Source organism: Emydura macquarii, unplaced genomic scaffold (genome assembly GCF_026122565.2).
Source record: "Emydura macquarii macquarii isolate MOO-44397 ecotype Brisbane River unplaced genomic scaffold, CSIRO-AGI_Emac_v2 contig_2207, whole genome shotgun sequence".
Taxonomy (NCBI): Eukaryota; Metazoa; Chordata; order Testudines; family Chelidae; genus Emydura; species Emydura macquarii.
The window spans coordinates 3,507,212-3,529,433 of NW_027132344.1; the positions used below are offsets into that span (position 1 = coordinate 3,507,212).

General features: G+C 40.2%; 1 protein-coding gene across 4 annotated transcripts in view; it reads right to left on the reverse strand.

Annotated features, from left to right (window-relative positions):
• Nucleotides 1–22,222, reverse strand: part of MGAT4A (alpha-1,3-mannosyl-glycoprotein 4-beta-N-acetylglucosaminyltransferase A) — a 117,347-nt gene that overhangs the window by 62,811 nt on the left and 32,314 nt on the right. For all 4 annotated transcript variants that reach the window (XM_067559996.1, XM_067559997.1, XM_067559998.1 and 1 more), the window contains exons 3-5: nt 18,066–18,233; nt 14,653–14,793; nt 12,254–12,387 (exon numbers count right to left, since the gene is read on the reverse strand). In XM_067559996.1, the coding sequence (XP_067416097.1) occupies nt 12,254–12,387; nt 14,653–14,793; nt 18,066–18,233 (443 nt within the window). The remainder of the gene's footprint in view (nt 1–12,253; nt 12,388–14,652; nt 14,794–18,065; nt 18,234–22,222) is intronic.

Below are 22,222 nucleotides of genomic sequence, written 5' to 3' on the forward strand. Positions count from 1 at the left end.
ACAAAGTTGTATATGAAATTCCAGTTTGTATTTTATATTGTATTAACTGACAATGACAGTGCAAAAATTAACACTAATGCAAGATATCCAATCAGAACAATCTACTGGCAATATATTAAGGGCAAGGGGGAAGAGCAAGGAAATAATATATATTAATTTCTACGAAAGATGTAAATAAACATCATTGTACATGTACACACAATATTATATTAACATGAAATTTCTTACTCAAAATAATGTCCTAATGGGGTACAGTTTCAATGTGATCCATGATAATTCAGGTCGGTAACTGGTAGTAACAAGACTTACTTGGCCAACATACAGAGGATCTGAATCAGCAAGGCAGATATGCATGTGTCTAAGATTAAGCACATGAATAGTCCTGATGACCTCAGTGAGACTAGTCACGTGTTTAGAGTTAGGCATGTGCTTGAATACCTTGTTGAATCAAGCTTATGGTGTCAAAAAAAGTGTGCAATGTGCTTTACAAATAGGATTTCAACACACAAACAAGGAATTTACTCTTGATCATCCAGTCTCAAATACATTGTGTAGGTTAGTAACAGATGACTGTTAACCATTGCCTAATCAGTTCTAATAAAAAGTTTACAAAATTACTAAAAACATTTGGCTAAACTGAGATGTCCAGAAAGTCAGCTAACATCTTGGGAACAATCAGTCATAATGCAAAACAAGGTCTCAACAGTTCTGAATATACCCTGATTACAATTTGTATCAAAGATGTTAGAGAGTATTCACTGATTAATAAAGTGGGTAGACATAATGATTTGTGCTAGAAATATCACTAGAATAAATTATTGAGAGGTATATTTAGTTCAGATTAGGTTACAGTCATTCAAGCAGGTGTGCTTCACTGAGAAAATCTGTTCACTTTTCACTTCTTAAATATTCAGGCAAGGTCCACCAAAGTTTTTAAAACAAAATCTGTTATTCAATAATGCTTATAACAGTAAAGACAGTTTCAAAATAATATTTCCCAAATTAACTACAATCCCTTCCATAAATACTGTATATAGTTAATTTAATTTGGAGTTCAGAATTTCTGCAATTCAGGACCTCTAAGGTATTCTGAAGGGCAGTTCTTAGACAAGAAAATTAAGTAAGTATTTTAAATGTCACAGACACAGCTAGCAAGTATATAAACTAGTCATATAGTGAAAGAACCCAAGAATTTCAATATGCAATGAAGACTCAATACAAAGATGAATCATGCCCAATTTTAAAATAGATAAATATAAACTGGAACCCTTCCTAATTAATGAACAAATTCTTAGTCAAATATGGTTATGTGAAGAATTAATGCAAATTATATGAAATAAAATTGTTTTAACAAATCAAAGAGCAAGGTTGCATAGTTGTCTTAACTATATAATTCCAGCACTTGTCTAATTTGGTGCTTAGGTATCAAGCTGATAGACACTTTAGAATTCCCTGAACTCTGAGTTTATGGAAAATAGATCCTGTCAAACTACACTGGGATTTCATGGGATTACGAATTTGATTGATAAAGGTAATAGTGGTTATGTAATACACTTAGATTTTTGTAAGACATTGGATCTGATACTGCATAACATTTGAATAAAAAACTGGAATATAAAATTAACATGGTATACATGAAATGGATTAAAAGATGGTGGCTAACTGGTAAATCTTAAAAGATAGTTGTAAACTGGGATCATCATAGAACAGGTGTGTTTCTAGTGGAGTCATTTCTTGGCCCTAAATTAGTCAGTCTTTTTCGATGACCATAAAGAAAACAAAATCAAAATCATCCATTTAGGAACAAAGAATGTAGGCATTCTTACAGAATGGGGAGCTATCTTGGGAAGCAGTGACTTTGAAAAAGATTTAAGCGTCATGGTGGATAAGCAGCTGAACATGAGCTCCCAATCTGACCCTGTGGCCAAAAGGGCTAATGTGATCCTGGGATGCATAAACAGGGGAATCTCCAGTAAGAGTAAGGAGTTTATTTTACTTCTATAGTTGGCACTGGTGTGACTGATGCTAGGATACTGTGTCCTGTTCTGGTGCTCACAATTCGAGAAGGATGTTGATAAACTGGACAGTGGGGTTCAAGGAAGAGCCACTAGAATGATTAAAGGATTAGAAAACATGACATAGTGGTAGACTCATAAAGCTCAATTTATGTACCATAACAAAGAAGATTAAGGGGTCACTGGATTACAATCTATAAGCATCCACATGGGAACAAATTTTTAATAATAGTCTCTTTAGCAGAAAAAGGTATAACACGACCCAATGGCTAGAAGTTGAAGCTGGAAAATATGCATAATTTTTTAACAGTGAGCATAATTAACCATTGGAACAATTTACCAAAGGCCATGGTGGATTCTTCATCACTAACAACTATTAAATCAAGACTAGATGTTTTTCTAAAAGATAGTCTGGCTTCATAGAGCCTAGATGATCACAATGGATCCTTCTGGCATTGGAATCCATGAATATGGAAGTTAGTGACCTGTAACTGGAGGTTCTTCGAGATGTGTGGTCTCTAGCTGCATTCCACACATGGGCATACATGCACACCATACACCTGAGATCAGAGATTTCTAGCAAGTAGTATCCATTGGTCCATGGCTGCACAGTTCTTCTCATGCTCTGAAGTGGGAGTATAAGGTGTGATGTGGACCATGCCTCTCATCGCAAACCCAAAGCAGAGAGGAAGGAGTACAGATAGTGGAATACATATAGGGAACACATCTCAAAGAACCTTCAGTTACAGGTCAATACATCCAATTTGTTATTCTAGTGCTGGTCCCTATATGTATTCCACATATGGGTGATTGATAAGCAGTATTTAAACAGGAAGAGGATGTGAGAATGCAGTTGGTACAGATGCTTGTAATACTGCAGCCCCAACAGCTGCATCTGCAGAGGACACAAACTAATGCATAATGTTTAATGAATGTATGGATGGAGCTCTGGATAGTGGCTCTACTGATGTCCAGTAAAGGTACCTCTCAGAAAGGTGCCACTGAGGTTGCTTCTGCTCTAGTCGAATGGGCTCTCACACCATCAGAAGGAGGTATACGCACCAGTTGGAAACATAGAATGACGCAGCTGGAGATCAACTTATAGAGTCTCTGAGCAGATGTGCCTTTCCTTGCGACCATTCCACTACAATGACAAATAACCTTGGTGATTTTCTAATCAATTTCATCCTTTGCAGGTAGAACAATCCAGAGAGTGAAGTCTTCTCTCTTGATTGGAAGCATGAGGTTTTGGGAAGAATACCAGTAAGCGGACAGGTTGATTTATGTGAATTAAAACTACTTTTGGAATGAATTTCAGATGAAGAGAAACATTCTCCTTATGAAAAATAGCATAAGGCATGTCAGCTATGAGTGCTCCCAGTTCACTCACCCTTCTGGCCTTTGTGATGACAACTAAAAAGGTAACTTTCATGGAAAGCTAAGTCATAGAACATGTGGCCAGTGGTACAAATGGTGGTCTGGCAAGTACTAATAGCAGTACAAAGTTGAGGCCCTATTATGGTGTAGGTATCACTGTCAGTAGGAAGATCCTAATTAAACTCATCAGGAATCTAATTACTCCCTTTTTACTCACCTAATAGTAACCTTCTACCAGAAGATGGAAGGCACCAACTGGTGCTATACAGAGAACTAAGGGAAAGCTCTGTAGTTTTCAGGGACAGGAGATATTCTAAAATAGCAGGGATATCTGCAGTCTGAAGATGATTGATTATATTGCACCCAAGAAAAGAAATGCCTCCATTTAGCCTATTAACATTTTCTGTTGGAGTCTTTGCTACTTGGATTGAGAACAGACTGAACAGCCTCCGAGCATGAATGTTTTAGACCTAATGCCCATCCAAATGCCAGGCCATGAGGGAAACGGGGCCTGGGTGGGGGTTTTTGGTCTTCCCTTCTCCTGGATTAGTAGAACTGAGAACAGACTGATGCTGATGGAAGGATGGTTTGACATTCACAGGAAGTCTGGAAACCAGAACTGCTTCGGGCAGCTGGGTGCTAAAAGAATCGATATGACAAAGCTCGAGTCCATCTTTCACAGAACTTGTGGTAACAAAAGGATGGAAGGAAAGGCATATCTGAGAGGGTGTGTCCATGGTAACAGAATGGCATCACCCCTAGAACTGCGGCCCAGAGTTATTCTGAAACAGTAAAGGGTGAACTTCTTGTTTATTCTGAATGTGAATAGATCCCAGAACGGTGTTCCTCACTATGTGAAGATCTTGTTCAGGATGGAATTGTTTATTTCCCCCATGTGGTCTGTGAAGAAATGCCTGCTGTGACTGTCTGCTAGACAATTTTGTTCACCTAGTAGGTATGTAGCCAAGAGAATTATGTGGTTTTTGATGCACCATTCCATCAAGTGGCTGCTTCTAAACACAGAGGAAGGGACTTTGCTTCACCCTATTTGTTCAGATAAAAGAGTCATGTTGTCTGTCATTATTTGGACATGGTGGGATTGAATAAGTAGGAGGAATGCATTACGGGCTAAATGGACTGCTCTCAGCTCTTGTAGACAGATATTCATCCTGGACTCCTAAGGAGACCAAGTGCCTTGCGCGGTGTGATTATCCAGATGAGCATCCAATCAGCGATGTGTCTGACAATGGTCACATTGGGTGTGAATATGACAAAAGGAACTCCCACACGTACTTGTTCTAGGTTCATCTGCTAGGCAAGAGAAACTGTGACTTTGGTGGGAATGGTTGCTCTGGTGTTTATGTGGTCTTTGTCTGGTGAGAAAATAGGTCAGAACCAGGCCTGTATGCACACAAGTGAAGCCTGGCAAAGGGTGTTACATAAGGATATGATGGATGTAGCCTAGTTATAAAAGGCAGACCCTGACAGTGGTTCATGGTTTGAAAGTGACTTGTCTTATCAAATTGTTCATGGCCTAGAATCTTTTCAAAGGGAGATAGGCCTTCACTGAGCTCAAATTTAGGGTTGCTCCTATAAAGTCAGTAGGGCTTGGGGAGTCAAAGTGGACTTTTCTTTGTTGACAGATTCCCAAGACTGCCAGAAAATGATGCAAGAACAGAATCACCAACTGGATTTCCTGACTGGAGCGAAACATTAGGAGCTAGTCATCCAGATATAGAAAGACTGTGTAGCCATGACATCTCATGTGGGCGGCCACTACTGAGAAGACATTTGTGAAGACTCTGAGTGCTGTTACTAGCCTGAATGGGAGTACTATGAACTGTTAGTATTCTTGTTCTGTCAGAAACCAGAGGAATCTTCTGCGACACAAATGAATGTCCACATGAAAATAAGTGTCTTTCATATTGACAGACATAAGCCACATTCTTTCCTGCAGGGAGGGGATTATTGATGCCAATGTAACCGTTTGGAATTTTGATTTGTGAATAAAAATATGCAATGGTTGAAAGTCAAGAATGGGTCTTCATCCTCATTTTTCTTGGGGACTAAGAAATATGGGAAGTAAACCCCTTTTCCATGGTGCTGAGGTGGAATTTGTTCTATAACCCCTTGCTGAATGAGGGAAATCTGTCTCCTGACAGAGAATCTCCTCATGAGAGCGGTCCCTGAAGAAGGGTTGGGAACTCTATAGGGTAGCCAGAGTAGATGATTTCTAGTACCAACTTGTCTGTTGTGATTGCCCTCTAATTGTGGGTGAAGAGGGGGAGGCAGCGGCAGCCACAATAGGTTGGGGGGCAGTAGTGGATGGCATGGATAGGTGATTCTTAATCATCCCATAAAAAATAAGCCCTGGATAGTGTATGGGACTGAGCAGTTGCAGTTGCGGTAGCTGTATATCTAGGTTTCTGAACCCTCTGGCACTTGCACTGTGGTTTGAACATGTGCAGGTGGTAGAATGGTTGGTGGTCTTGGCTTGTACACCTCTTTATAGTGTTTCCTCTTCGGAGCAGCGGTGTAAATGCCCAGGGAGCGGAAGGTTGTTCTAGAGTCTTTCAATGAGTGTAGAGGCTCATCTTGAAAGGCAAGTCCTCTGTAGTATTTTGAACCTCCCTGGGGAACCCTGTGGAGTGCAGCCAAGACTCACATCTCATGACAATTTCCATGGCTATCCCTCTAGACACAGCGTCAGCTGCATCCATTGTGGCTTGAAGGGACATTTTGACCACCAATTTGCCTTCGTCACTGAGGGCCTTGAATTGGGCCCTGTCCTCCTGAAGCAGTTTACCTTGAAGTACAAGATCTTCAACTAACTGTTGAAATCATATTTAGCTAACAAGTCTTGGTAGTTAGCAATACAGAACTGAACACTTATAGGGAAAAAACCATCTTCCTCCTTAGCAGGTCAAGTTACTCAGTGCCCTTGTCTGTGGATGTAGTCTTGAGATGCTGTAATTTAGACCTTTCAGTGGCTACTTGAACCACCAGTGAGTTTGATGCTCCATGTGTGATAGGAACTCAGCTCCCTTGGCTATTACAAAATAGGGCCCCTCAGCCCTTTTTGGTGTGGGGCACAGGAGGCAAGTGTGCCAGACTACCCTAGCTGTTTCCATGACAGTCTTGTTTACTGGACGGGCTACTCTACCAGAAGGCAGTAAAATGTTAAGGAGTCAATGTTGAGTATCCTAAACCTTCTCTAGTGGAATCTGGAGGTCATTTACCATTCTCTACAGAAGCTCCTGATATTGCCTGTGATCATCAAGCAGGGATGGCAAAGATGGGGCAATTGCTTCATTTGGAGAGGAAGATAACATGACCATTGTTATTGTTGGTACCTGCAGATTGGATTCGGTTTCTTCTCCCTCAGACTGCAACAGAGCCGGTAGGTGTTGTGTGGGAGAGGTACAGTGGGACTCATGGACAGAACCAGGATGCCTGCCATAAGGATCCCATGGGCCTCAATAGGGCTAATATGAATGGTCAACTGGTTGAGAGGGACCCCACTGCATCAGATACCATCACAGTCCCTTGGGTACTTGTGTCTAGATGAAGGACAGACTGAATTGTCTTCTTTCTCTGTCTGAACTCATCTCCCTAGGTGGGCATGAAGGAATGTCTTGAGCATCCAACTCCTCCAAAGAGAAGGCTGGTTCCTGCTCAACCAGTAGAGCCATTGGTACCTGTGGGTGAAAGCTTCTACCTATGGACTGAGGAGGGGAACATTCCCATCTCCTTGAGGTAGTTTCCTCCTCTGGTGTCACAGTGTTTCTTAGGAGGGTTAGACCCAAAAGAAAAGGAAACCAAATATAAGATAGAGTGAAGACATCCTCCAGTGAGAGGCAAGTTTTGGTTAGTCCTAGAGCATTCCACTAGTTGGGACTGACAGCTCTGGCACATCCATGGTCATTGTAGATGGCAGGTCTTTACAGGGATTGGTCAGTACTGCCGAAGAGTCTACTCAGAAGCTCTTAAATGGCATCAGTAGGTGCTGATACTTAGCCTTATGAATCAGAGCCAACATTGGTACTAGCAGATCCTCTCTCCTTTGCACTTTGTCCACATGCTCACAGGGTTTAAGCAAGCCTAAATCCTTAGGACCCAAACATGAAGACTCACCCAACTTGGATGGAGTTGGGGAGGGATCCTTTCTCTAGGAAGAGAACCTGGAAGGAGATCTATTTGTATACTCATGCGCGCTCCCTTTGTCATGTGAAGCCCTGCAGGATGCTGCCATAGACTTAGCAGATCTGGCTTCTGCTCCTGAGCTCATGCTTGGAGGGGTGCTGCTCTCTGGTTGCTGCCGATGTACAGACATGGGTCCTCTTGGCCAGGATCAGACTGAGATCTCAGTCTTCTTCATAAAGATGTTTTCTAGCCAAAGCGATCATGCCTTGTGGGTTTGAGGAGAAAGTTAGCAGCAACTACTGCACTTAGCGGAGATGTGTGCCTCTCCCAGACAACAGAGGCAGTGTTGGTGCTTGTCGCTCACGGAGAAGGAACAGGGGCAGGACACAGGTCTTAAACCCTGGGATTTTGGGTATAGTCACTGTCCGCAGGGAGAGACACCCAGAGAAGGAAACAAACTAAGTTATGCAAACTATACTAAGATTAAAAACTAACTACAATGAAATACTAAAATATTTAGAATATATTTACATGTTTGAAGAAGAAAGCAGCACGGAGAAATCTGTGGACATGGAGGATTTCGACTCAGGCCACACAGCAGCAAGAAGGAACTAAAGGAGTGTTGGTATACACTGCCCCTTTGGTTCAGAGCACGAGAAGAACCATCTTATAGGCATGGACCAACGGACACCACTTGCTAGAAATCTCCAATCTCAGATGTGTGGTGCACATGTGTACCCATGTGTGGAATACACATCAGGGCCAGCACTTGAAGAACTAGGAGTTATTTGCCAAAATGTAAGTATAAAAACAGATCTCCGCTTTGACTGGCTCCCTGCTCCACCCATCCCCACCTCTGGTGCCTGTTGTAAAGAAATGGGCTTTTCACCCTTGGAGTGGGGGGTGTCCTGCCTCACATAATCAACCAGATTAAAAGCACTTGCACAGGTCTAATTCACACCACTCTCCAACCCAAAGGATGTATCTCACAAGCAGAGACCTCCAGCTGCTGGTGCCACTGCCACTTTGGTGTCTCACGGGGAGAATCTGGGGTCAGACCTTTACTGACCACATTTGGAGGTGATATGGCAAAATAAAACTGAAAAAGCAGAGAAAAATATTTTTTCATTTAATTTTTAATTACAGTAATGCTAGATGTCACTTGTAACTAGGTTAAAAAAAATGTAGGCAGAAATGTTTTTAAGTTGACTATATCACTTTAAAAACTAATTATGTCTCATCCTTCTCCAACTATATGGTGGTATTATTTCTTACCCCAGAGAAGGCAGACCCTAAAAGCTGAATCACTTCATCACTATTAAGCGTGCCCTCCTGCTCTTCCTGAAGTCAATGGCAAAACCCCTGTGGGCTTCAATGGGAGAACAGCTGCAACCTAGGACTGCAAAGAGGCAAAGATTCTGAGTCTGCCTGCTCTATTACTGGCTTAGCATAAAGAATCGATGTTTTCAAATCTAGACATTCCTTAACATTTATGAGCATAAAATATTAATCTACAAGAGGTTTCGGAATAAAATGCAGCTCAAAAATGAGACAAACAAACAATGAAGGAATTAAGGCATGGCCGAAAAATATCTTCTGGGTACTGAAGTACACCTCAGACAAATACGATGTGGAGGCAGCATAGCCATTCTGTGGCTATTGTGAAAATTAGCGTTGCCCTATGCTGATATCTGGATGAAATAAAATCAATAATCAGTGAAAGACCCAGAGCTACAGATATAATTCCCAGAAATTACAAACTGTTATATTTGGCACCATCTTCCTCTCTGTTAGATGTGGTTGTACATTTTCATGTGGTTGTACAGGTTTTCTGTTGCAGACTTCCAACAACGCATTAGAAGCCTGATCATGCTTCTATTAAATCAATGGCAAAATCCTCATTGATTTTAGTAGTGCAAGATGAGGCTTTTAATTAAATAGTAGTTACCTGTCCTTCAAATAAGGAAACAAGATTCCTAATAGAGCTACCAATTTCAGACTGTAGAAGGTGGCAAAAAAGTTGCAGCACACCTGACTTACTCAGTAAGGAATATTTTGTAAAAAGTTTTGATTGTCAAGGAGAGTCAGCTGAGACAAATTTTACACTATGCCCACAAGAAGCTGGATCTTAAGAAAAATATAAAATACAGCTAAAAGAATGGGAAAAAAGGAGGAAGAAAAGAAAAAGGAAAACAAGGTCAGGCAAGAGTTGTAGTGGCAAGTACATTATGCTTGGACATGCCAGGGATCTAAATTCAGGTTCTCACCTTAGTCTTTCACTCCTAGACCAACAACCCACAAGGAAGTGTGTGAGAAGTACACTCTGTTGTTCTTAAGCAACATCTTGAGTACAGTTGATACAAAGGGCAGCAATGACTGACTCCAGATGAAGCCACGTCCAGCCCTCCTCTGGCAGAGAAATTATAGCTGCTGTTTTAAATTTTGCAATGTACTTATTTACAGACATGTGTGTAGCTTTTATTAATTGAGTCTTGGAACACCTCACAAATATGAATGAATGTCATATCCTCATCACTACTGTGAAGAAGGGAAACATTATTATCCTCATTTCAGAGATGGGAAACAGAGGCATGGAAATGTGATTTGTCTAAAGTCACACTAGAAATCTGTGGTAAAGCTGGGAAATGAATCCAGATCTCTTGACTCATGTTTGGAGAAAAGTGGATATTAGATAATTGTTATCTTCAGTGCAGAGAACAATCCCTCTTCTTCACCACACCAGCAAAACAAAACAGAAAAGGGAGACTTCTGTCTACATTTTATAGCTTGAAATGAGAAAAATATTAACTAGAAGTAATTTTAGCATCTTTAATATAATGCAGGAAATATCTGCATGAAGCAATAAATTCACTATGAATTCTGAAGTCTTAATTCCATTTACACTCTTATCAATCCGCATTAGATGCTCCAAGAACATTTGCCGCAATGTCTGAAGATTGAGAGCTATCCAAATGTAATATCCAGACTGGTGATCATGGGTGAGAGGCAGGAAAAATGGTGAGCAATATGACCTATTGACTCCCATGTTGTTCTAATTTAACATTTCAATAGGAGTACTCTAAAACATTTATAAAGAGGCCTTAGAATTTGCTAACTTCTCAGCATGTTCTGAGAATAGTACTAGGACCATTTGCATGTCAGTTTGGCTCTGCACTTAGAAAGTTTCTAGTTTATATCAGCTAAAATAAATACAGTCCCCGTACAACTGTAGGCTCATACAATAGACACAGTTTTCATAATGTTCACATCTAATGGATGCAGATTTTGAGCCCCAGGGGTGAAAAAAAAATCACACTACTTCATGAGTAAATTACACAGTTAGATGGGTAAGAATCAGTCCTTTATAAACTCCGCCACATTCTGTAATTTAGGCCACGAACTGCCAGGGTAAGCATACAATTCTAAAAAGATTTGCAGCCCTTGCAGCAACTGATACAATCCTAAGAGAGACTGGTTCCCCCTTGTCCTTAGCATCTGAGCTAGAAAAATGTAGTATAGTCAGCAACAATAAATCAGCTTTCCAAACTGTCCGATGAAATTCTGTTTGAAATGGTGTCCACCAAAAGACTGAGTTCACAAAATAATGATCTTCTAGCAAGAAAAATTTATTGTTTTGCTGTTTTTGTTTTTCTGGACATTTGTCAACAGTCTATTATGCATTATGGACAAAATCCTCAACCCAGCACCCAGTGCAGGAGGATTGGGCACTTGGACAATGTACAAGAGAGGAATTCTCCCCACCAAGCTAGAGCTCTGCAGAGGCTACTACTTCAGTCCAACAGTTGCAGCAGTGCTCTCCAGCCTCAACACATGCCACCATCAGTGGGACCAAGCACCAGAGAATCTGCAAAATGATGAATCTCCTGGACTTTTCTCCACCTTCTCTCTACTGAGCAGAAAATCCTCCATACACAGGACTTCAAGTTGATGCATCTCAACAGAACACACGCACCATACACTCTGTCTCTTCATGCACGACCATGAAATCAAAACCTTTTTTCTATAACAATTGTGGCAAAGCACCCCCTCAGTCTTGCTGGCTAGGCTGTCTCCCCTGACGGGACGGCCCTAGGGTAAATCTGCCCCATGCTGGATGAGCCTTTTTGCCTCTCCTCTCAGCGTCTTTGTCCTAGAGTGTTCGAGGTGGGCCTTGGTTTGAGCCTGAGGAAGGCCCCTCTGACCTTCGGGCCCCAGCAGAGAAACTTTCCTTGACTCCTTTGGTGGGGCTGCAGTCGTGGTGGGAAGGGGAATGGTATCAGCCCTTCCCCCAAGCTGGTGCCTGGGTTTTTTTCCCCTTTTGCTGCTCTCCTTCTGGAGAGAAGCGCTCTCTCCTATACTGGGGAAGTCTCTCCTCCTACCGCCACAAGCCTTCTGGCATCTTGTGTCTCTCCCCTCTTCTCACAAGCAGAGGTGGGGTTTTAGTAGGCCTGGAGTATCCTTTAAATTGGCACAGGTGCCTCTAATTGACCTGTAGTAACCTCACCTCTGCCTGCAGGGAAAAGGGCCTTCAACGTTCTTGGGCTGACATACCTGCCCTCAAGTACTCTTTTGTAGCCCTCCAGCCTGACTTTATCACACAGTGTATTTGTCCTTGTAGAATATTCAAACCAATTCTTAGAAACTGCATAATAAACTGCTATATGATACTAATGATTAAGAAAGCTTAGAAGCAATGTAAAAAACACATAAGTGATTACCTCTCCTACGAAGACAACCATAACACAATCAAGTTTCTCTTCTGGAGACAGTTTATCAATAAGGGAGTGAAGAGTTTCTGTAAGATAAGACTTTACTTTTCTCTTCACGGTGGGAATTCCCATTACAATTGAAACTGAAATTAAATAAAAACAGTCATATGCACAATCAAGTTATAAGATATACGTCTTTACATAACAAAGCATTAATTCAGAAATACACACAAAATATTAAGAGGCTGAGATATCATGGTAACCAAAAACAATGTCAAAGCATGCAAGTATCATTGGGAACACAATTAATAGAAACAACATCAATTTTTAGAGGAAACAGCCAACAAAAAAAAAAATAGCAAATGCTGAAAGTGTCACAATATTAATATATATATATTGTTAAGATACATACAACCATGATGTCAGTTAAGGTTGCACTGAGACTTAGGCTTGGTCTATACTGTCGGCAACAGTCGAAGGCAGATACGCAAGCTATGTAGTATAGCTTGCATATCTCCCGTCGACTTAGTAACTTTGACTTACCGTGTCGTCTCCACTGCGCTGCACTGATGGGAGACGTGGGGGTGGATTTACAGCATCGACCGGAGAGCACTTACAGGATAGACTGAGTGGGTCTCCACTGCCCACTCAATCAATCCTGTGGCATCGATCCAGCAGCGCCGACAGAGCCGCCGACAGTGTAGACATACTCGTACACAAAGTAGAATAAAATCCCTTTGCAGAGTTTAGTCTCCAAATTTGGTACAACAGGTTTTCACAGACAAACTAATCTTCTATGTAATTTTTTTAGTAAAATATTTACTAATTTTTGCAGAAAAAACTTATAAAAATCTCCTCTTTTCCATAAACTATCCCAAATACCACCATTCTGACTCCAATCACATTGATGCTAACCCCATCCACCTATCCCTATCTTCCACATGACTGCTCAATCTTCATACTCCTTAGCCTATCCCCAATACACAGGACTGCCCTCCCACTGGGAGCAGAATGAGTGGGGGGAATAAAACAGATGAATAGGACTGCATCCAGTAGTGAGAGAGCATAGTGACCCTGGGCTAAAGCAGCTATATTCAAAGGGATCTCACCTTTAAATACACAAAATCAAGTTGAGCTGAAAATACTGATTGGCATTCTTAACTCCTCCTCTTGTGCCTACAAACCACAGAACTCTCAGAAAGGTATGTGATGTTAAATTCTACACTGAGTAGAAATGCCTACCCAGCAGGCACAACAGGAAAAGAGAAGGATGGTGAAGCAAATCTTAATTTCTCTACTATTTTTAGGACCCTTGATTTTAATGTTTTTTTGGCTATTTAAATTTTTATATAGTATATGGTTGTCTTAAACCAATGGAAGAAAGTCTGAGTCCTCCCCTTTGCTGGTTAAATACATACAAAACATTTATTTCCATTTTGTTAATGTGTGTGATTGAGAATACAAGACTTGATCCTGCACATTTGATAAATGGGCATGCATCTTGTTAAAACAAGGACAGACTCAAACCCATAGACCACAAAAAACACATTAATTGTAAGTACTACTATTAAAACAAGGAAGCAAAATAAAGATTAGATTATGAGAGCATCAGCAATTCCAGATCAGATGGCAGAAAGACACACACGGATTAATATGTCGGGCCTTCATGCCTTATAGACACGCAGACATGCTTCCAAGTACATGACCCTGGTTGGGCTTTATCTGCTTTAACAGCTGCAGCTCCAAGAGTGGAATTATGTGGAAGTCTACTGATGAAGGAGCAGAACTTTTGAGGATTAAACACTTGTTTTGGTGAATATTTGTATTTACAAAGTATAAGGAATCAGTAAGAGCAGAAACATGTAGTCTAATATTAGAAGTATTTTTCTCTTCCAACCAAGGTCGAACTTTTATGGAGATGACCAAGCCGATTATCCTTAGGTGTCCATAATTTCAGGTCCACCATGTTATATATTGGAATTTATTGGTGGGAACACCAGACACTAAAAGGGTTAAATCCATGCTTGGTTACCTATATATCTGAATAGACAAAAGGGATGTGTCAGAAAACTAGTTTCAGAGCCTGTAATATTTCCATGCCTTGTTAATTTTTGTAAATCTCATTAGAAGGTAACACAAATTGATCCTGATGAAGTGCTTTTTATTGTATACCTTAGCACCTGGGGTAATGTGTAATCTGGGATTAAGCAGTAAGGAGCAAAACTGAAGCCAATTCCTTTCATCTTGGAATCAGTGAGAGTTCTAAGAGATATCACACAAATTAAATTACAGTTCTTTATTCTGTGAGCTACCAAACAATACATTAAATTATATTACCAAAACAAAATTAAGCAGTCCTTCAAATTTATATATTTAACATATGTATTATTTAAATTATGCCAGCATACCTCCTGTTCGTCCCAGGCCAATCTGTACAGAAGGTTGAAGGCTTCCTTCATTCTTCAACAAATGAGGCAAATGGTAGTAGATATTTGGCACCTGAAGAGATTTTCTGCTTGTTAACTCTTTTAACAATTTCAGTGTTTCATCTGCAAACACATATAAAACCAATAATGTGGAAAATCCATCAGAGAGGTTATATGTTTTTGCAGCAATAAATCATACGCAATTCCAAGCCTGATCATTCATTCTTGCTTTGTTTGAGTTAGGAACCATTTTTCAGATTTGTATAGTAGGGAACTAAAATCTTTTATTTTTTAAAATAGTTATGAGTAAGGTTGATATTTAATAGTTTTGCTGGAAACAGGAACATCATACTTACATAATTGCATGTGAGTTACAATATGCTGTGACCAAGGACAGAGAGGAAAGAACTCACCTTAAGTTAAACCCTCCATAAATTTTTACCTTGGGTGTGTCTTTATATTATAAATTATTACGGGCCTATTATATCCAAAAAATTCAAAATCTGTACCTACTCTCTCAGAGGCTCATCAGAAAGCAATAATTTACTCCTCAAATAAATAACTTCAAAATTGCATGCACGTTTTTACATACATTGCACACAAATATATTGCATAAAATAGGTCTTCACACAGAATATGGTGAAACAGTCCAGGAATTACATTTGGATATACTTTTTGTAATAAAAGCAGATCCCCCCACAAAACTATGCATATAAATTATTTACTGGGGTTAAATCCTAAAGTTAAACCTGTTCTTAAGGTGCTTCAACAATGGAGTATAAATATCAGCTTTGAAATCCCCTTGCCAGTATGTGTCAACTCTTAAATTAAATATGAAAACGGTAGCCAAACTTTTTAATTAGAAAAAAGTCATAGCACCTCATATTTACCTTTGAGATCTCATGAGTCTCATAAAAATCAGGTCAGGTCAGAAACAGGTTTGAAGACTTCCAAAGAAAACCTACTTACCGTAGAAGTAATGGTGACTCTGTAGGTATCAATCTTTCTCAGTGCTTCCTACACAACTGGAGGTGCCTTTTTTTGGATGAAATCTAAAACTAAACTCCTGACTACTTATAGTCTTGAAAAGGACCTTGTAAAAAGTGCAGTGAATAAAGTTAGCTTCCATGTGTGGGCTAAATTTCAATTTTGGTGATTACACTTTCCCCACCAAAATTTTCTCTGCAGATTCAATTACAGAAATAGGCCTGGAAGTTCACCCAAATGTATTCCAGGGTGGATGAATAACAACAGGATCTGCAAAGCAATTTGGATTCCTTCTAGATCTAAGGTACTAAACAAATACAACATAGATTTGACTATTTATATTTTAATTAAAATATACTATCATAGTAATCTCTGGGCACACTTACAATTCATTAAATTTAACACAAGAATTGGTGAACCAGTGTCAACCCAAAATAAGAGGCACTAATCCCAAAATTACAATGCTAAAACTAATTATACCTAGGCCATACTTCCCCCAGAAAAAAACCACAATGAAGAGTTAGCTTTATGTTATGCCCAAAAAGTCTCAACTTGGTTTCTGTCAGACCAATGTGGTAAGTAAATTACAGAGTAGAAGGTTCTCCACTAAAAACACACTGTCACTATTTGTTCAAATCTGAGGTTATTAGTGAGAATACAACAGCTGACCTCAGTGGGCAGGGCAGCACATGTGAGGGAAGACTGTTTTTCAGGCAGCTAGGCCCAAGCCATGTAGGGTTTGAAAATGTGTATTACTACTTTTAATTGCACCAAGAAGTGAACTGAAAAAAGACAGTGCAGTTTTGGAGAACTGGTATAATATTATCTCTTATAGAACTTTCACAAGGTTCAGCAATGGTGTACCTGGAGTTATTTCTTATGGAACTAAAACTCCAGATTCACAAAGTTTAGGATTGTTGTAAATTCAGATTAAGATCCAGATCCAAACTTTATGGCTCAGGCCCATCTCTAATTCTGCATGAGCTTTAGCTTCTACATGTTCCACAGTGTTAGACCATTATGGAGAATGCACTGTATTAGTCCAGCGTAGAGCTCACAATGACATAGTTAACAATGGCAATGTACACATCAGAGAGAAAAATCACAAGACAGGTTACCTGCAGATTGGGAGGGGGGGAAAAAAGGGAATTTGTCCCCAATGTTCCTGAAATCTAGAAGAGTGAGGCATTATCGTACCAAGGGACAATTTTTAATCAGTACCTGGCTGGAGGACCTAAGATATGAGCAGTAGACTACTGAGTAGACTCATCTTTCTACAAAAGACACTACTTGTCGAAGTTTTTCAACATTCTATAGTACAACTAGGAAGTAACAATAGACCTCAAATAATTAATCTAGCAATCAGGTAGATCAAATTGGTTTTAGATGTTCTTCTCATATGAAAAAAAATCAGGGAGCATTGGCTTAAATAGCTATAAACTGAGGTCCTTTGGAATAAAATTATTTTGGCAATTTTGACTTTTTACAGACAAGTAAAAAACTCTTAATGTCAGGGAAATATACTTCAAAACAGAAACAGTGGCAAAACTGTTGCAATATGGTTGTGCTAGGCTACAGCCTAATAATCTTTCCATATACAGCTCTTGTTAATTTTGAGGATTAGCCTCACAATTTGATAAAAAGGATGAGGTATAATAATTTTTAAGTATTTGATTATCTGTTTTGCAGAAAAGGGTAACAAATGTTTGCTGCTACTTATTACATTTTGAATTGCTTAAAAGACAATCTTTTAAAAAGAAAAGTTACTTTGAATTTCTTAAAAAGGCAAAATTTAGAAACACAGAATCCCAAAATCAGATTTTGGAACGTAAAAAAGATTTCATTCTACTTTTAACATGTAGTGAGCTGTAATTTTTAGTTCTTATCAAGTATTATACTAATGATTTAGAGTCTTAACCAGTATTATTTATTTAAAAAGCATTTCAGTTCACTTTTAAAAATGTATGGAAAATTGCCTCATTTACAGTTTTCTGGTTTCCTCTTTTTTAAAATTGCTCATCAGTTTTAGCTTGAAATGCGTAAAAATGTTATACAAATTGCTGCCAAATTGCCTGTATTAAGTAGCACCCACAAGCCCCAAACTTATTTTGCTAGACACCTACACAAGTACATAGTTCCTGAAGAGACCACAGTCTAATTTAAAATACAATACAATAAGTGGATATAACCAGAGGGAATGGAGGATGAAGGAAGGGGGAGAAGTAGCAGAGATAGGAACATGCTGTTACATAGACTAGTTATATGCACAGTTAGATGGTTTCCAAGGAGCCAGGTTTTTTTAGGATTTTTTTTTCTTTTAATAACTATATACAAGAGACATCAGTAATCCAGAGATGTAAACATTAAGCTTAAAAAAACCCCCAAAATACACCTACAATGGCTTGTACCTGAAAAAGTGTTTAATGTATCCTTACTTCCATTTGTTTCTGCTACTGCTCGTCTGAATTGCTCCAAGATGGCATTTAGCTCGGAGGAACGCTGCAGGGTTCTATGCTCAGCAATGCGAAGACGTTCCTTCAAAGCATGAAATTCCCGTTGATAAGCAATCAGTTTTTCTAGAAGGAAAAAAATTTCTGGTTACTTACTTTTGAAAACACTTGCACTCCTTCCCCACCCTTCACCCCCAAATAGTGTCCTTATATAAAAACAATTGTGTTGAAAACTTTGGGCCTACAGTCTCTGAACAAGTAGAAAAATAAAACTGTTCTTTTGTGGAAGGCTGAAGGACTGAAGGCTGAACCTCTATTAAGTTAAGTTAATTGCAATATCCTCCTGTTAACTTCAGTGTTAGAAGAATTTAGATGACATGGTAATTATGAGGAAACTAGTTGTAGTACAGGCTAACACCATAAACGTTTTGGAATGAAGTACAATATAAACTTTAATTTCAGAGCTAATTAATACAGAACCTTTTTGTTATCTGCATCATTCAGAGGAGTTATTGTAGTTGTAGCCGTGTCAGACTTGGCAGCACTACTGATTTATAAAAAAAATACATGTCATCTTTTCCAAATTCTTTTGAATAATTTGTATGAATGAATAAATGGAGTTTGGCATTATAGTTCAACTTTAATTATTTAGCCCTTTAGTACCAAGATATCAGCAATGCCTCTGTGACTAAAGCTGTGGATTCCCACTAATACTAGTAAGAAAATGTGTTTGTAGGTAAATACACACATATTTTCTTTTCTTTCTCTTTTGAGGTGTAGAGAAAGGGAAGGAGGGCTTCAGTGAACACAAAACACTCCCAGTGAGTGATAGCGTGCCTCCTGGGACCACACCACCCAAGCTAAGTACTTCAGGTTTCAGTGACCCTTTCTCTCCCAATCTTCCCTTCATTGTTTGTTCTTCACTTTGCCAGCCTGTCAGCTCCCCTCCCCTCCTTTTTTTAGATCCCCAATCTGATCACACAGCAGCAGCATCCCGATCTCACTCTATTTCATCCATTTGATCTAGTTGGTGGATGTTCCAACCATCCATCTATAATTCAGTGGTGATCTTCCATGCTAGCTTCTCAAAAGTGCAAAGTTAACTCTACTTCACTGTTAAGTTAAAGTTTTTTAAACAAATTATCTTTTTTGTTATTAAAAGGCTAATACAGTACAAACCTATACAGGCACAGCTTATCTTTCCCTTGTTCTCCATAAAGATTGCATATACTATCACAGAATCATAGAAGATTAGGGCTGGAAGGGACCTCAGGAGGTCATCTAGTCCGACCTGCTATTCAAAGCAGGACCAACCCCAACTAAATCATCCCAGCCAGGGTTTTGTCAAGCCCGGTCTTAAAAACCCCTAAGGATGGAGATTCCACCATCTTCCTAGGTAATCCATTCCAGTGGAGTTCCCCACCCTCCTAGTAAAAAAGTTTTTTCTAATATCCAACTTAGATCATTCCCACTGCAACTTGAGACCATTACTCCTTGTTCTGTCATCTGCCACCACTGAGAACAGCCTAGCTCCATCCTCTTTGGAACCCCCCTTCAGGTAGTTAAAGGCTGCTATCAAATCCCCCCTTACTCTTCTCTTCTGCAAGCTAAACAAGCTTAGTTCCCTCAACATCGTTTCATAAGTCATGTGACCCAGCCCCATGTAATTTACGTTGCCCTCCGCTGAACTCTCTCCAATTTGTCCACATCCTTGTTGTAGTGGGGGGCCCAAAACTGGACACAATACTCCAAACCTGGCCTCACCAGTGCTGAATAGAAGGGAATAGTCACTTTCCTCAATCGGCTGGCAATGCTCCTACTAATGCAGCCCAATATGCCATTAGCCTTCTTGGCAACAAGGGCACACTGTTGACTCATATCAAGTTTCTTTCTTGTATATTTCTTCCTTTTTCTTTCTCCCCGTCCCTCCCCCCCCATCCAATTTTACATTTATTTTCTCTTTGGCGTTAAGATGCATTATCCATTTAATATTTTGAATACATAATTAGCTAGTTAAAATACCGTGTTTAGAAAAGAAGGAACAAAACAGTTCAAAAACAACTTCTTGATACTATTAGTTTTGTCAGTTTGTTTTGCACAGAATAATACACAAAATGGTCTAATGCTTCCTGCCAGTCAACCCAGGCAGCTAAATAAGAACTGTTGCTTAGTTAGTAGTATCAAGATAGCCCATGGGAAAATAATTGTTTTTAGAGCAGGATTTGAATAGTGTGCAGTAAACAAGTCATGGAGTCTTTCACTGAACAATGAGAAAACAAAATACAGTAGAACTTCAAAGATACGAACGCCTCAGGAATGGAGGTTGTTTGTAAGGTTGAACAAAACACTATGGTACAGTATCCTGCAATCTGTCTTCCAGCTGAGGCTGGGAGAGATGTCTAAAAAGGTGGCAGCTGCGCCTGGTTTGCAAGCAGCTCCCTGCTCTATTCCAGTTTCTTGCCTTTGGGCTGAACTGGGGGGCGGAGGGGAGGCGCTGCCCTGCACCCTTGACACCACAAGTCCCAGCCCTCAGCTGCCTCTCCCCAGGGCTTGCCCTGCTCAGTGCACTTCTTGCCACACTCCAGAGGCAGCATGTAGCTGCGGGTTGGTGCCAGCCGGCTGCCAGCACCTCTCCCTCCCATACCCCTTGCACTCCCAGAGGTGCTGGCAGGATCCAGGAGTGCAGCCACGGGCAAAGCTTGGGCTGCATGGGTGCGCAGGCTGTGGCGCTTTAAAACTCCTCAAGAGTGCAGCTGACTCCCACTCCAGCTCCAGGACAGGCTTTGGCTGCAACCTTCAGTTTCTAGTAGCATTAGCAGGGAGCTTTCTTTTGGGGGGAAGGAGGGAGGGGGAAGGAGGAGAGAAGGGTGGTGAAAACAGCTTCCCCCTCCCAGTGGATGGGCTGGGAGGGGGCGAAACAGCACCCTTGGCTTACAGGAACAGCGCAGACCCCAGACTGTTTCTGGTCTGCATGCTGACCTTGCAATAGAGGCACAGTATCCTGAGGTAAGCATGGGGGTGAATGAAGGTCTCTGGCTGTGTTCATAGGGACTGACAGGAGCACAGGAGTGGAAAGGAAGTATTCAGAACAGCTCAGAACTACAGAGGGAAATGACACCCATTTAGCTTGTAAACTCAGGGCTTGTCTGCAATGGTGGAATAATGCATCCTATGGGATATGATTTCTAAAGTGCATTAACATGCTGTACATTAACTGGTCGATGTATAACGTGCTGGTGTACAGTAAAGATTCCCTAGCACACTTTAACGTAGGATTGCTTCAAATAGTACTATGTTAAAAAGTGTGCTAGGGAATCTTTAGTATGCACCAGCAGCATCTACGTGGACCAATGAATGTGCAACTTGGTAGTACACTTCAGAAATCACACCCTTTGTCTGTTTTGTGTAGACAAGTCCTCAGTCTTTCACAGTTTATAGCAGTAGGACTCACTGAGGATCATCTGAGGGAAGTTCCTCAGGAGGTTCTTTGAGTGGAAAAAGCAGAAAAGCACTGTCTCCTGCAGCAAGGAACTGCACCTTAGCTCTTCCATTTAATCTTCATGCTCGTTGACATCACCCTCAGTGCCCTCCATAGCCCTCCTTCTCCACATACCTACCACCCTCACCCCCTTATAATTCATGGGGATCCCACAGGCATAAGGCCTGTGGAAAGGTAGAAGGGAATAACAGACCTCCTAAAACTTACAGGGACTTGGGGGAGGGGAAAGGAGATAAGGCTCAGCAAGAAGTCATTTTATAGTTTGATTCACCACATTTCAAAATAAAACTGTATCAGACTGATTATGGAAGAAATCAAAGAAAATATTTTTTAAAAAGCAATGCCTATGTCTTCTTGTAGTATTTCAAAGCTTTATAATCCACTCTTCTTATTCTGTGACCCTTTGTTACACAATGTAAAAGAAGCAGTCACAGCATGTTTTTGCAGTTGCAGCAATAAGCCTTTATTGAAAACCTTGTGAAGAAGATATTCCTTGGATTCTTACAATACCAGTAGTAGTAGTCACTGCACAAAAACCATTGTCCAAGATTTTCAGAAATGGATTTAATCAAAGCCTTTTGGAACTTTTGAAAAGCTCAGCCCTTCCGAAAAATTA